We start from the raw sequence: 15,960 nt of genomic DNA, 5'->3' as shown, positions 1-15,960 counted from the left end.
GATAAGCAAATATTAACTTCCCATCACATTTGTGTGGAGTTTGGCAAATTCTGATTTTAAAAAAATGAACTGAAATGAATCTTGTGTCTTGAGTCTGTACTCTAACCCATCCTTCTGCAATTGGTTTTATTTTGCTTTTATAATGCTGCGCTCAAGATACTGGAGTATGACTGTATTAAATAGACAAATATATGTTTTATCCCCAGAACCTTCATCCAGAACTCACAAAATTATAAAACCAAGTGGTAAGTTAGATAATACCTAAATATTCAATATTTTGTTAACAATAAGTATTAAAATAGCATATGACACATTGAGATCTAATATTTCCATCAATATTAATAGAAATTAATAGAAATGCAAGCCATGGAGGTAGCCATGTTATACTTGTAACATAAATTGGTCAGATTTATCATAAATAATATATAAAAACTGGCAAAATCTCGGCATGATTGGGAGAACAATCCAGTCGCCCTTTAAGATTTCAAAGACTAAAATTTGCTCCGCTTTGTAACTGCTCACCGTAAAACTGCTCCGCTAGAATTTCTTTGCAATTTTGATTTTGTTAAATTCAGATGCAGTTGGCTAATTTAAACCCAATATTGATTAGAATTTAGTCAGCACTAGGGTAATACTAGGGATGTGGTGGCACTGCGGGTTAAGCCGCTGAAGCCTCTGTGCTGCAAAGGTCAGAAGACCTGTAGTCGTAAGACTGAATCCACGCGATGGAGTGAGCCCCCGTCGCTTGTCCCAGCTCCCACCAACCTAGCGGTTCGAAAGCATGCAAAATGCAAAAATGTGAGTAGTTAAATAGGTACCACCTTGGTGGGAAGGTAAATGGCGTTCCGTGTCTAGTCACGCTGGCCACGTGACCACGGAGGATTGTCTGCAGACAAAACACTAGCTCTATGGGTTGGAAACTGAGATGAGCACTGCCGCCTAGAGTTGGACACGAGTGGACAAATTGTCAAGGGGAACCTTTACCTTGGGTAATACTAATAATGGATCTTTTATATGTGGAGGGGAGAGACCCCTTTAGTCTCTCCTGGAAAGTTAGAGAGCAAGCAAGCAAAGGAAGAAAGAGGCAGCCATTCAAATATATATCCTCTAAAGAGATTTTGTCTGCCTCTTTTGGGAACAGCCTTGCCTTCCCCCTGTAGAGAAGAACTGTTATTAAAAAAATAACTGAAAAGCCAAGAAATTCTCCATTGAGGAAAAATCTTTTTGAAACTTTTCTTTTTTGTCTTAGCCCTAAAACTTAAGAATTAAATCTGCTGTTTAATTCTATATCAAACAGAATATATTCCCTTTAGGGGAAGTAGGACTTTAAATTGATGACTGAATTTCAAACTTTATGAAATGCTTATTTGTTGCTTCAGTGTAAATGCAGTGCATCACACCTATATGAAATTATATTTAAGACCCTTTCTCTTCTCCTCCCTTCAATTTCAGAAATGGATCCAGACATGCAAAAGGTAAAAAGTGCCCTTCTCCCTAGCCTGTTATAGACTGGCAGTGCTTTGACAAAAACAGATATGAAATATTGGACTAGTACTAACATTCTTAGCATTTGCTAAAATTGCTGTTCCTACTAATAATTCTTGTCTGTGACTGCTGCCTGGTGACTTCTTTTCTTCTGTTAGGGAGCACATGTGTAAATAACAGGCACAGGGTTAGCATAAAACATGTTGATGTCTGAGGCAGAAAATCCAAATTGAACACACACACAACAATCTCCTGGGGGTTCTCCCATGAGAATAAAGGGGGCTGCACAAGAAACATTGAACTACATTCTAGTGGTCGGATTCGTTTATGCCCCTTTTTCCAACTTAAATGGCATCTCTGTCATTTGAGCATACAAGACAGATGAAGGGTAGGTAAAGGAAACTAAAGCTGGGCTCATCCTAACATCAGAGTGAGACACCCACCTTTGGCAGCAGATGCCTGAAGAGAGTGGCAAAGGCAGCTTTCTTTTCCTCTGAAGCTCTCTAGAGTTTGTTGTTGTTGTTGTTGTTGTTGTTGTTGTTGTTGTTGTTGTTGTTGTTGTTGTTGTTGTTGTTGTTGTTGTTTATTTATTTTATTTTATTTTATTTTATTTTATTTTATTTTATTTTATTTTATTTTATTTATATCCCGCCTATCTAGTCAATAGACCACTCTAGGCGGCTCACAACAGGGGTACAACAATAACTAAAAACGAATTTACAAAGAAGAAAACTTTCAACCATGAAACAACAACCATGTTGTTGTTGTTGTTGTTGTTGTTTTTCAATGGAGGACAGAGCAGTCTTGTCCCTGTGATCTGCCCTGAGCACCCTAAACTAGCCTGCTGTCTTGGATATAGTGGAGAATGCCATCTCGTGTATTGCCAGACCAGTCTCACCTTCATTGTACATGGAGCGCTACGAGTGCACTGTCTTGTCCTTTGCCTCAGGGCAGCGAAGTGACTCGGGATGGCTGAAATCCATTGGTTAGGTAGTATTGGGGTTCATCTACTTTCCTGCTATCTCTAAGCTTTCAGTCCATTTCCCTAGCAGTGCCTTGATAGTTTTTCCCTGTACATATGTATTGCTTCCTCAGTGCTGCAAACTTGAATTCCTGAACACATGGACTGATAAATTTGACTGAGGTGGTAGGGGTTGATTGGGACTGAATTGTGAACCAACTAGGCCCAAGACTGGTGATATACTGGGAGACAGAATGCATGGACCATGTCCTTGATAGGAGTTTCTCTACATCCAACTGCAAGTACTTTCACAACAGATACTTTGCCAAATGGCACAGCTTCTTACGGCAAGGCTAGTGGTGCAGATAGAAATCCCCAACAAAGTACTGGCTGTGACATGCCGCACTGCATCCGTTTGATTTATTTGATTAATCTATTCCCCATTTTTCAAAAAAAAAAAAAAAAAAAGGCATTATGGGTGCCCACCTCACATACCTAAAACAAAGAGCTGATGCACAAAGCTAGCATCCTAAAATGGTTGGCCTTTTGGACTGGGACTTGGGAGATCTGAGTTCAGGTTCCCACTGGTTCATGAAATTAATAGGTGGCCTTGGGCCAGTTGTTCTCTCTTGACCTCACCTATTTACACAGGGGTGTAGGGATAAGGTGGGGAAGGAGGTGAGCAATGGATGGTGTCTTTTGCTTATTGGAGTAAAGGCAGAATGTACATAAATAGATACACAATTGAAATGAGAGAGTTGGGACATGAATGGGACACTTAGTTTGCATTATATCTTCCTTCAGCGGATCAGTATGGAAGGAGCCTTGCTGTCTCAGGCTGAAGCTCTCCTCTGTCCCAGGAAGAAGTTTTCATCAACTTGGAAGGGGCCAGATTCCAACAATGCTACCTATAGTAGTGATCAAGAAGATGGTGTTCTTACGGGTGCTACAGACCAAACGGATGCAGATGACGAGGAAGAGACAGAGCAGGTAGCCTTTACATATAAACTGACCCCTAAATGTTACTGAGTCGCAGTGGGATGGGCCTAGTCAATTTGTATGAAGGATGCATAAAAAGTATTTTTGTTTTAGCAACCAAAGACCCAGATAATTTATCAGTGATTAACATACACTTAGATGTGTTTTCTTTCTAAGTATTTGTCAAACTTAAGTATCTGTGTTTGGTTATATAGAAAATAAGGATATCCGAGGATCTTTTATCATTCACATTCCCTGTCCTTCTCCAAGCTCAGTTTGCCTTGGCTCTTTCCTCCCTTACTTAGAGAAGGATCTTCCACAGAGAGCTCTTCTAGCAAGGGAGGAAGAAGAAGTCCTTTACAAAGAACTTCCTGCCCCTCTTCAACAAAGGAGGTAGCTGCCGTGGTGAGAGCAGGTGATAATGGACAGGGAAGAAAAAAGGGAGGAGAAAGGTATGGCGGTGAGGTAGGGAGAGGCAGTGAGGAAGACAGAGAGAAAGAACAGGGGGGCAAGATGAAAGGGGAAGTCTTGCTTTTCTCCCCTTGCAATGCTACTTGCAATCACTTAGGCTTATTTGAACATAATCATTACTTCATACATCAGTATAAAAAATAATTGTTGAAATGTTCAGAAAATCACTGTAGCTTGTGTTTGGAATCCAGAGACTATCTCTCCCCTCTCTTACATTCAAGATATTCTCCTTAGAAAACATGAAGGTGACATTACACAAGAAGTTCCAAGCCTTCAGAACAGGCTTCTTTAAAGATTACCTGCCAATATAGCTGACAGAAACCTCAGGGTATCAGCTTGGAAACACCGTGGTGCCTTGACTTACGAACGCCCTGACCTACGAACGTTTTCAGTTACGAACAGCTCTGGATGTGAAATATTGCTTTGAGTTACGAACCATGCTTTGACTTATGAACGAAAAAAAACTTTCCTGCCCTTTTTTTGACCTAAGTTCATTTTAGGTCAAAAGAAGAAAAAAAATTAAAAAACCTCCCCCTAGTGGTAGAATATGGATTAACCAGCTTTGCATTAGTTCCTATGGGAACTAATGCTTTGACTTACGAACCGTGCCTTGACATAAGGAGAAAAAACAGCCGGAATGGATTAATCGGTTTTCAGTGCACTCCTATGGGAAACGGTGCTTTGACTTAAGAATGTTTTGACTTACAGCCACCGTTCCAATATGGATTAAGTTCTTAAGTCAAGGCACCACTATAGTTGCTTTAAGACTTTTCATGAAAAAAACCACCACACAAAAATTCCTAAAGGTGGCAGAAGCCTGATGTATTGAAAGTGATCGCCTCATGACTACTAGGTTTAATTAAAATGTGTCTTCCTGAATACTTTTCCTAGAGTCCACCATGTACCCTGCAACAAGCAAATTCTCTTTCTTCTGTGGCAAAAATTGTATGTTGTTTTCCTTTCTACTGACCTTAGCGTAGGAAACACCACAAGAGAGTGTATTCTCCTATGGGTCATATTACAATATCCTACTTGTTGAACTCTGGAATTTTTCAGTCTTGGCTTCAGCTGAAGCCCTTCTGTTTTATTAAAGGGCTGTGAATCATCGTCTAACCATGTCTCTTTTCTGCAGCAAACACAACAAAATTCACAGCAGAAGTCAAAGGGAGGTCGCAAAAGGCTAAACAGTCATGTTGCAGAAAATGTTGAGAAACGAAGAAGTGTTAATCTTAACAAATGTGAAACTCAGGTAATTCTGAAGTTATGGTCTTCACATAACTTTAACTTAATTAAAATATTTCAACTGAATTCACTGGCAGATGTGAAATGATTATCAAAGAAAAATCAGGAGGAGGGTGTGATAAAAAAAAAGACTAATAGAAAGGAAGTCAAAAGACTGACTAGATGATTCTGTACATTCAGAATTGTAGTTGACTATAACCTTGCCCTGGACGAGCTAGCTATTCCCTACAGCAGTTCTGGAATATTCACACATCCTATTGCTACACATATGGGAAACAGACATGGGGATGAATAAAAAAAACAGATCACTATATTCATCAGAAATCGCTGATTTGTTAAATATTCGTCCCTTCATATTTGTGGGTTTCAGAGACTCCCCACGAATATGGACAAATATTTCCCAATTTTTACTTGTCCCCCATACGAAGAGAGGGAAGGCTAGCCTTCCCTGTCTTCCTATCGCTTTCCCATTCTGCCTACCGGCCCCGCGGATCAGCTGATTCGTGATCTGATAGGCAACCACCCACCCCCACAGCGTATCCCTTGCCCCCTTCCTCTCCCTACCTTAGCCCCCACCACCCACCACCATAATCGCCGCTGCTGCCGCTGTCTCCAGCAGGCCTCCGCAGCCATGACCTGTAGAAAGGGACACTGGCTGCCCTTTGCAAAGATGACAGCTGTAGCTTCCCTACTGTAAAAAATTTACACTGGCTGCCGGTTGCTGCTTGGGCCCAATTCAAAGTGCTTACTTTGACATATAAAGCCCTAAACGGCTTAGGACCTGGTTACCTAAAAGACCGCCTTCTTCCATATGAGCCTGCCCATCCTCTAAGATCAGGCCAGGAGGCCCTTCTGAAGGTGCCATCCCTGAAAGAGATGAGAGGTATGGCATGTCGAAATAGGGCCTTCTCGGCTGTTGCCCCCCCCCAACTTTAGAATGCCCTCCCTATAGAGATCCGCCTGGCTCCAACACTCTTGGCTTTTCGGCGCTAGGCAAAGACCTTTCTGTTTAGCCAGCATTTTAATTAAACAATATCCCCTAGCTCGCCACATGAGCAGCAGGACTTATTAATATTAATGTTTTAAGAATTGTTTTAATATATAATATTTTATATTGTCTTTTAAAATGTTTTTAATGTTTTTAAGTTTTAATATTGTTGTACGTCGCCCAGAAGCCACTGGTAATGGTGCGGCTAAAAATATTGTAAATAAATAAATTGTAAATAAATAAATGAAGCTGCAGCCGCCATTTTTGCAAAGGGCAGCCAGTGTCCCTTTCTATAGGCCATGGCTGCAGTGGCCAGCTGGTGACAGCAGCAATTATGGGGGGGGGCGTTGGGGTGTGTGGCAGGGAGCATCAGTGGGGGGGGTCAGGGTTATTTTTTTAATAACCCTCCACAAATCGACAAATACATTTGTGCTTTGTTGGCTCATGGGGGCAGCTTCGTGCCTTGTCATCTTTTGGCTTCTCACAAAGCAGGACGACCACCAGTTAGTGTACTTTCTGTGAGGATTGGTGCAGGTGTACACATACATTTCTGGAGTTTTCTGAAAGATGCCTCTATTCCAGATAACACAGCCTCACTGTCAAAATTGGTATTCTGGAAATGGGCACCACCCAGTGACTTGAGCATTAGCACAATAATATTGGGCAGGAAAGAACATATTCAAATTGATGAATGAAATATTGGCTGCAGTTCCCATTCATACTTGGTTAACTATTTTGTAAGCTAATTACCAGAGATGGGCATAAACCTGAAAAATGGTGGTTAGCCATGAACCAAATGGAAAACTGAACCAGGCTGATTTTTGGTGTGTGTGTGTGTGGGCTACCTGCTCGTCATGCCACCATCATTGCACCATGTGGTCACCACATCCTCCCCATCCCCGGGTGCCATGCACAAAGGCAGTGACTGGGCTCCTTGTAGGGAAGCTTGGGGGGGGTGTCAGGCATATGCTCAGAGGTAGCAGCAGGCTCCTTGCAGGAAGGCTGGTTGCTGCTCTGTGCCTGACCCCCAGCTGATTGGCTGGGCGATGGGCACACATGCGGAAGCAGCAGGCCCATCTCCTAGAAGGGAAGCTAAGCCTGCTGTCTCTGAGAATGGCAGAGGTGGAGACGGCAGCAGCAGGACTAAATAGAGAGGCAAGGGGGAGGGCGGGCATCTGTTGTGCTTTGGCAAAGCAGGATCCCCAAAATGAACCATGAACCAGCCCAGTTCATCTGTTTTTCTGGTTCATGGTTTGGTTATCACACATCTGTACTGATTACTCTTCCCAATCTGTATGCCAAGGCATATAGTAGTTAAGAGAACCTGTAGTAAAACATCGTGGTTTTAGTGCAAGAGCAGTTCATCCATACCCTCTTTTTCAGGGTGCCCCCATAAAAATATTTTGCTGTTTTCCAAATCTTGGGGTAACTCCAGGTTTGCTGATATGTACGTTTTATGAACAGCAGTGTTTTGGCTAAGTAGAGGCCAGCCATCAGAGAAATGAGATCAGTGTCAGTATATATAATTATGATCTGAAATATATATATTCAGAAACACACACACCCCTACAGACACACACATCTATATATACATTAGATACGTATATGCCCCCCCCCCCGAGAGAGACACAGATGAACACAGCCATGGCACATGGGTTGTGGTCATAGCAAAGTCATATTCTTTTCCCCCCAAAGGATTCTTGTTTTTCCTCTGCCTTTGCAAGTGACAACAAGAGCAACTATATTGGCAGCCTGGTCACCATTGCAGTGGTGCTGCGGAGGCACCCATCAAAAAACCATGGAGAACACTTTCTAAACTATACAGTTTGCATCTACTGCAGAGGCTAATAATACAACTGCTCCCTTATATAAACCCTCTAGTAGGTATGAGGGAGTATAGTATTACATCTAGCTCTAGGAAAAAATGTGAAATTAATACTGAACCATAATTTATCCTCCAAGTTCATGGACATTTATTTCCTCATGAAAGATTCCATGTTACTGACTCCTTGTCAGTGACCTTTAAAATTTCTTGTGATTATATTTTTGAACTTAATGCAGCACTGCAAGGTGGCAAAGAGTGTTTGTTGTTCTCTTTATATCATACATCACGTCCTCACTCTGCAGTGTCCCTGGCTGTCCACACTTTTTGATTGTTACCATATAACATCTCCCTCTAGTGCTCTAGGAGTTAATTGAATAAGGAGAAGCTGGTGAGTATGCTAGCTGCCACAGAGACGATTGTTAAAAAAATAGAGCAGCGACACATACTCTTCAGATATCCCCAAAATAAGATAAATGCAAGAATCCTGAATCTCTCCCATGAGACTTTCCCTTCCTGTTGAATTTCTTTCTAAGGTACAGTAACTTGTTTTCTATCAAGCTAAATAAGATTGGCTGAAATTTTTTATGGGAGAAATTTTCTGCATACCACTAACATCCATAGCTATCTATAGACATGCACACAAACATGTATATATGCATATTTGGTACTTTTGCAGACCACGAGATAGTTGTAAGCTCAAGAATAACTCCATAGATAATACTGTTTTGGCTACATAAAGCCTGACACACAGAGAATTAACTTTGCTGTTAGCAGTTCTGATTATTATGTAATCAGCAGACTAATTAATATGCTTTATTTTAAAACTTTGCAGAATTCAGAAGAGCCTGTAGATGAAGCATCTTCCCAGGTGAACACCAAGCAATCATTTCCCAGCAGTGGAGGTGGTCAGTCTTCTCTACCATTCACACCGCAGACCAACTCATTCATGGCAAATATTTTGGAGAGAACAGCTGCAGTGAGAAACATCTGGACAGACCACCAGATTCGGCAAGCCTTGTTCCCAAGCAGGCGGCCCCTACAGGAGAATGTGGAGGATGAAGATGACTATCAGATGTTTGTGCCATCAGAGTCTACATCCAATTTAGCTTCAATTGTTGGTGAAGAGAGGATCCCTTCTGGCCGTCCTTGCAGCTGGCATGTAGGACTTGGTCACCAGAGTGATCTTTTCAACTCTAATTCTCACAGAATTGTGAGGCGAGCCAGCAGTGCTGGTGAAAACAAAACTTCGCCATTTTGTTCAAGATACAGGAAAAATTGCCTTGGTCAAAATGCTTCTTGGAATGAAATGAAAAATTCTAGGAGTGACATGGATAATCTGCAGGTCTATCCAGAATCTTCTGAAGAACTGACTATTGATGACATTGAGCATGTCTATGACAATATAAGTTTTGAAGATTTGAAACTTATGGGTCTGGCTCGGAGGGACCCACCCGACCATGCTCCCCAAGGGTCGGCTAAGGATTCCCTTTATGAAACCCAAGACCAGGAATTTACTTTCAAGAAAATACAGGCACCTCGAAACAGGTCCTCCTTTCCTCTGAACCAAAGTGAAGCTTTTTCAAGGAAAGGCAGTCCACCTGTAAGCTCTCATGATCTAAGAATCAGTGAGGAGAACATCTACGATACCATTATCCTCCCAGAACAATCACTGCTGGATTTCAAGTGTGGCCATCTTAAGTGTTCCAAAAAGAAAAGTTTTCTGGGTCTGGAAACAGATTTTGCCTGCTGTGACCACCTCCGGCAATTTGTATCTGAAGAAAGTCTCCAGTTCAGTGAAGATGAAAATCCCTATCATTATGTTCCGTTGGATCATGAGTATTTGAGCCTGGTGGAGAGCTCTTCAAACTCTGATTCACACTCTCACAAATCTGCTGCAGATAAATTATCGGAGGAAGTAGATGAAATCTGGAATGACCTGGAGAACTATATTAAAAAGAATGAAGAAAAGACACGAGATCATGTCCTTGCAGCTTTTCCGGTCTGCAAAGATGACATTGACAATAAAGCATCTACTGAAATGAGTTGTGAATTAAATAAAGATGTGGATTGTTCTGCACCTGCCAGCTCATTGCTGGAAACACCTCTTTCCCCCAAAATGCTGACCCACAAAGTAGCCAGATTAAGTGAAGCCAATCTTAGGTTTGAAGAGGCAGCATCATGTAAACCAGATCCACTGACAAGACACAACAGAGCTTCCCTCTCCAATGAGATAGCATTTGTGGACAGCCTTTATGAATCTGCCAGCAGTCTTCTATGCAGCGCAAATGTTGAAAGTACTGAAAATGAACTGGATGCTGCTGATAAAACAAAGAACCGGGTCTTCATGATGGCAAGACAATATAGCCAAAAAATTAAGAAAGCAAATCAGCTTTTGAAAGTAAAGAGCCCAGAGCAAGAGCAACTTTTGAGCCGGCAACAGAAATCAAAATACAAGGACTTAGCAGCCATTTTGGAAGAGAAGAAACAAGGTGGCCCTGCCATTGGTATGTTCAGAGATATTTTTCCCTTATGCTTACAGATGTATATCTGTACTTTGACTTCTGCCAATATGTTCCAGTATAGTCCACCAGGCCAGTGTTTGTGTGTATTAGTTTAAGTAAAATACAGTCTGTGATAAGAGTAAAATATATCTCCTGTTCATGTTATTTATTTGTTTTATTTCCTGACATTCTGATATCAAGCAGAAGACATTTTATTTCAGAAACTGGAAAAGGACATTTGTACATCAAGGTGGTCAGATAGAGGCAAAGTAGACAACTCCTTATGGTGTCAAAATGCCAGGAGTGCTGGAATTTTGTAACTCTCAACTAATTGGAGAAGGTGTGTAGCAGTAACTGAGGGGCTGGGGACATTATGGGGAACACTTTAATTTCCACAAGATTCCAGAGACACAGATACCGCTGAAGAAGTAAAAGAATAAAGGGGGCAGACCAGTTCTCCCTATGGTGTCTGAACTACAAGTGCTAGTCATGCAAGGAGAATAAGGGAACCATAATGCAGGGATCTGTTCTTTCTACACAATTTTAATTGTGTGAAGAAGTAAAAGTTGAACAATATGTTGGTAGAACACAGCCTATAGCTAAAACTGTAACCCCATATATTATTTACTTGACAATAACACATGTGAAATCAGCAAGACTATTTCTGAGAAAATATTAATGTTTATTTTCCATGCCTATATGTGTTGTGGCATCTTCACAATATGCAGAGCAATGTTTTCTATTAATTATATCTTTTTCCATTCTTTTTTCCAGGTGCCAGAATTGCCGAATATTCCCAGCTCTATGACCAGATTGTTTTCCGTGAAACTTCACCCAAAACACAAAAAGCCAGTTCTCAAGAACCATCCACTATAAGGTATTCCTCACCAGTGTCAACATCCCAGTTAGGTGCCGAATGCTTAAGAGCAGAAGACTGGCTATTGCACTCGACTTACAGTAACGGAGAACTGTCTGATTTTAATCCTTGGCCAGAAGTCCCTCACCTGAAGTCTAAAACCTCCCTTTCAGAGATGAGTTCTCCAAAACATGGTAGGAGACAAATGGCAGCAGCTGGCTCAGTGCCTTCCCTTCAGACTCCTCTTCACCAACATGTTCCCGCACAAAGATGGAGTGCTATTATAAGTCAACCTAACAAAGAGAACTTGCACTACAGCCACATTTACAACTCTTTAGGGAGAAGAGAAAACAGTGCAAAGTCACAGATGTACAGCAGGTCACAGTCATCTTCTTCAATTGTGGTCAACAAATCTGGGGACACAATAAATTATGCATCTGAAATGGGCAAGGAGCAACTACATTCAAGCAGGAACTTTGTCTTTGACCACTGCCAAGAATCAGTCCCTGCTGCCACCCTGGGCCTTGCAACATGGGATGGGACAAAGCCAAGCCCAGAGAATCTCTCAGAAATGATTCTCCAAGACTCTCAAAAAATCCTACATGTCAGCAGAAACTTACTCTCAAATGCACAAATTGCTACCCAGAACTATTTTTCTAATTTCAAAGACACCGATGATGGGGAAGGAGATGATGATGACTATGTTGAAATCAAATCAGAAGATGAAGGATCTGATTTAGAAGCTTTCTATAGCCGAACAGATCTCTCGCATCCAAAGATAAATGCACATTCTGCTGTTTCAGAAACTCATGGTGGCAAAAATACCTCCCTGGCTTCTGCTAAGCCCTCGGACTCTTTCCTGAACACATGCAGTGATTCAGATAAACTGAATGACTACCTATGGAGAGTGCCATCTCCTAACCAGCAGAACATTGTCCAGTCCTTAAGAGAAAAATTTCAGTGTCTTAGCTCAAGCAGCTTTGCTTGATATTTTCTAAAATTTCCAAATGTTTTGCCTTAATGCTGACAAAGTCTGTAGTATGACAGCCAGTATATATGTTTTTTTTAACTACCATTTGCTGAAAAAAATTTTAAATTGGCAAGGTTTGGCAGTGTCAAGTAACTGTCTGACTTTCCCTTGCATACTCTTTTGCTCATTATTTTTTTCACTTTGCTGAAATACTGGCAATTACTGTGTATGAGAACAAGTTATATAGGCCAGAAATTTGTAGAAACGGGGGTAGGAAAAAGTATGGCACAGGCTACAAAACATGTGGTGAATAATATGTAGCAGTTATATAGAGTACTCTCAGGTTTACTAGCTTACAAACCATACTTATATTTTTATAAACTGAGGTGAATTACTGTGACTGCATTTAAGCTTATTGTGTTGTTATTTGACAGCAGTGGGATTAATACTGCCTCCATTGTGTTAGTGTAACGCACTTGCTAAGCAATTTTGATAATAAGTACAATGTGGATGTGGTACAGACCAAATGGAAATTTTGGAATGAACCAGGAAAATCTTTTTTAAAGCACTTTCTTTTCTCCAACTCAAGCCCATAAGAATAGCTGGAATGCCCTATGGGGGAAACATCTTGCAGGCACTGTTAATTTGAATCTATAGTTTACTGAAAACTATCTGGAGATGTTTCTTTTAGAATTTTTAAAGTTAGTTTAAAAAATTAGATTTCTTTCGACATAGTATACATTCCACTTTTAAAATACATTTTACATCTCCTGTTTCTTAAACAGATATATGTAGTCAGTAGCCTTTTTGAAATATCTGGTACTCATGGGTACTGAATGTTTAAAAGGGACTTCTAAGAATGAGCAGTGAAATTTAAAAATTTTGTAATCTGACAAGTTAACCTGTGCCTTAGATATCACTGTAAATATTGGTCACACACACCCATTTAGCATATGATTGACTAGTGTATCTCTCCCTATGGTAGGACACCTATAAATGTACATACATACATACATACATATACCTCTTCAAATTGACACCAGTCATATGTCATTCATTGGGCATAGCCATTGCATGTGGTGTCTAAGGGGGACAGAGAGAGCTTTGTTATTAATAACTACTTCATGCTTTTAGTATCCACAAATGCATGAATAGGGTTATTTCTGCCAGTACCTTTATCACATAGTTTTGGTCTAGATAACTTGAAACAGTAGCAGATGGCATCCAGTGTATACTTAATTTTCAGATGGGGGGGAGGGGTCTTAAGTACTGGCCAGAATGCTATTGGTTTGTTATGTGATAAGTGCAGTGGCATACACTGCAGTGGCACGTTGCTGCTAGTTAACAAATTGTATTCCCTGTTCTGCACCAACTGATGTGATTAACCTATGACAAAGGGTACAAGCAGCAAGTTAACTAGTGGCAACATGCTGGTGCAAATTAAACTACACTTGCACTGGCATACCTAACCAGTAGCATTCTGGTTCCTGTTTCCACTTTATTCTTAATGCAAAGCCCAGCCCTTGTAAGTTTTATCATATCAGCAGTTACTGTACTTTGATAGGTGGCGATTGACAAGCGTATATTCTTTTCTACTGAAATGAATACTGAAGAACACGATTGTTAAATTACTCCAAACTATATACCAAAAATATTTTCACTGTTGCAAAAAAAATAAAATAAAATTTAAATATTAGGGCTTTTCTTTCTGTTCTACTATGAACTCCCAATTTTCTTATGCACAGGTTCTGATTTCAGTAGAGAAGCTGACCACAATTCAAGCTGTATCTAGTAAAAACTGATGATAAATGTGATGAATGTTTAAATATTAAATTACGAAACATGATTTTTATTTAATAAAATACAGTTGTGAAATATTTGGTTATATTAACAATAAGGATATTTAGTGTGCTAGACAGAGAAATTTTTGTTAATCTGATAAAATAATGGGATATAATCAGTGAAGCCAAGAGGAATGAAATTTGTTATGTACCTTTGTAAGGAACAAACATCCATATGTTTAAGGTACTGTATTTTTAATCTTGCAGATAGAGAAGCAAGTAGCTGAAATTCACAACTGGTTAAGCCCGGGGGAACAGTTTTGTAAAGAGAACAGTTTTTCAGATCTTGATGGGAAAATTAGACTTCAAGACAAACAAAGTGTTGTAGCTAGTTCATGTATGTATTGTTGACAGATGATTTTAGCAACACAAATCAAAGTATCCCTATTTGCTTAACCCTTTAAAAAGAACCACTTACTGACTTTTAACTGAAGAACACAAATCTGCATGTCGTTAAGAATGCAGCCAAAACAACAAAAAACAAACAAAAAAGCCAGTATTGCTCTAGTTTGACTTTTACATATGCACCTATCAACAGTTGGGAATATCACGCAAGACACTGAAGTTGCTTTATCCATATATCTGCATATTCTTATCCCTATTCTGGACAGTAAATTTATCTAATATAAAGACCTCTAAAAGGAAGAATTGTTTTATTAAACAACAAAATTAGCAATGTGAACTGAATGAAATTCAGATCAGTGTTAGTTGATACTTAGAACAAGCAAAACATGGGCTCGCTTGGTACTGCTTTTAAGGAACCCCCCCCCCCAAAATACAATCATAGGCTAACAGATCCATTTTACCACCTGAATGTTCCTGAGTACATTACTGTATTTCATTCCTTGCAGTGGGTAGCACAGAAAATGCAAGGGAAAGAGTGGCTCTTGCTACAGTTGGGAGAAGTGGGCCAGGCAATCAGTTTTCAGCAGAAGGCACCAGAGAAAATGCCAACGATATCAGTCATACTACACTTGTTGTTACCCTATTGCTTTTTTTAAGGTGGAATTATCTTTTCTTTTGAAGATTTATACCTCTCCTTTGTGACTTTTACAGACAGCATCTGAAAGAACATTCACCTTAACCATGTAATTTTACTTGTAAAAGATTGATTTTAATGTATTACTATTCTGTATTTGTTGGTTGTACTGCACTACACTACTGGACAGGGTTCAAAATGGAGTCACACATTCAGGATGTTTCCTAATTTCTGCATCTCATATGGTAGCATTTTATTCAATTGTTAAGAGACAGAATCTCTATGTTGCACTTTTTCCATGACATTTTGTAAGGAACATGTAAAAATGTATGCACGTGTAGAAGACTTCTTAAGTAAAGCTTTTCTCATTTTGTTATGCTTAAAAGCTGAGTTTAAAGCATGCCAAACCCAAACATATGTATTTAATACTGCTTAGGAATAAATACTGTTTGCAGTAAATAATTTGAAAAAAATTAAACCTTTTATAATGAAATGTTTGTTGTTGGTATAATACCAAGGGGATTTACTGCCAGTTTGTGTGGATTGCATTTTTAAGTCATTAATCAGTTAGTTCAAAAACTAGCACAAGTTCCAACAAACATAACAACTTAGGATGTTGGTTCAAAACAAGATAGAAGGATAAATCTTATTTTGTCCATCTGCAGATAGGGAACTCCTTCCATTCCAAGGTCAAGCAGAAGCTCCATTTGGAGCAAAAGGAGGCAATTTTTCACAAGTTTCTCACTCCCTGTACATTTCCCATCCTACTCTTGGTGATCTCCCATTTCTCCAGTGCAGCTTTCCTGGGGCGAATGGGAAAGAATCTATTAATTGGCCACTCCCCTCAAGCAGGAGAATCCTAT

General features: G+C 40.0%; 1 protein-coding gene across 5 annotated transcripts in view; it reads left to right on the top strand.

The window, feature by feature from the left end:
* Positions 1 to 15,590, top strand: part of PLEKHG1 (pleckstrin homology and RhoGEF domain containing G1) — a 164,259-nt gene extending 148,669 nt beyond the window's left edge. For all 5 annotated transcript variants that reach the window (XM_020806764.3, XM_072995271.2, XM_078383260.1 and 2 more), the window contains 6 exons: positions 207 to 245; positions 1,453 to 1,475; positions 3,251 to 3,436; positions 5,028 to 5,144; positions 8,783 to 10,454; positions 11,226 to 15,590. In XM_020806764.3, the coding sequence (XP_020662423.3) occupies positions 207 to 245; positions 1,453 to 1,475; positions 3,251 to 3,436; positions 5,028 to 5,144; positions 8,783 to 10,454; positions 11,226 to 12,295 (3,107 nt within the window). In that variant the 3' untranslated portion in view covers positions 12,296 to 15,590. The remainder of the gene's footprint in view (positions 1 to 206; positions 246 to 1,452; positions 1,476 to 3,250; positions 3,437 to 5,027; positions 5,145 to 8,782; positions 10,455 to 11,225) is intronic.
* The last annotated feature ends 370 nt before the right edge of the window (positions 15,591 to 15,960 follow it).

The sequence above is a fragment of the Pogona vitticeps genome, chromosome 1 (genome assembly GCF_051106095.1).
Source record: "Pogona vitticeps strain Pit_001003342236 chromosome 1, PviZW2.1, whole genome shotgun sequence".
Classification (NCBI taxonomy): domain Eukaryota; kingdom Metazoa; phylum Chordata; class Lepidosauria; order Squamata; family Agamidae; genus Pogona; species Pogona vitticeps.
This window is presented reverse-complemented; position numbering and strand designations above follow the sequence as displayed.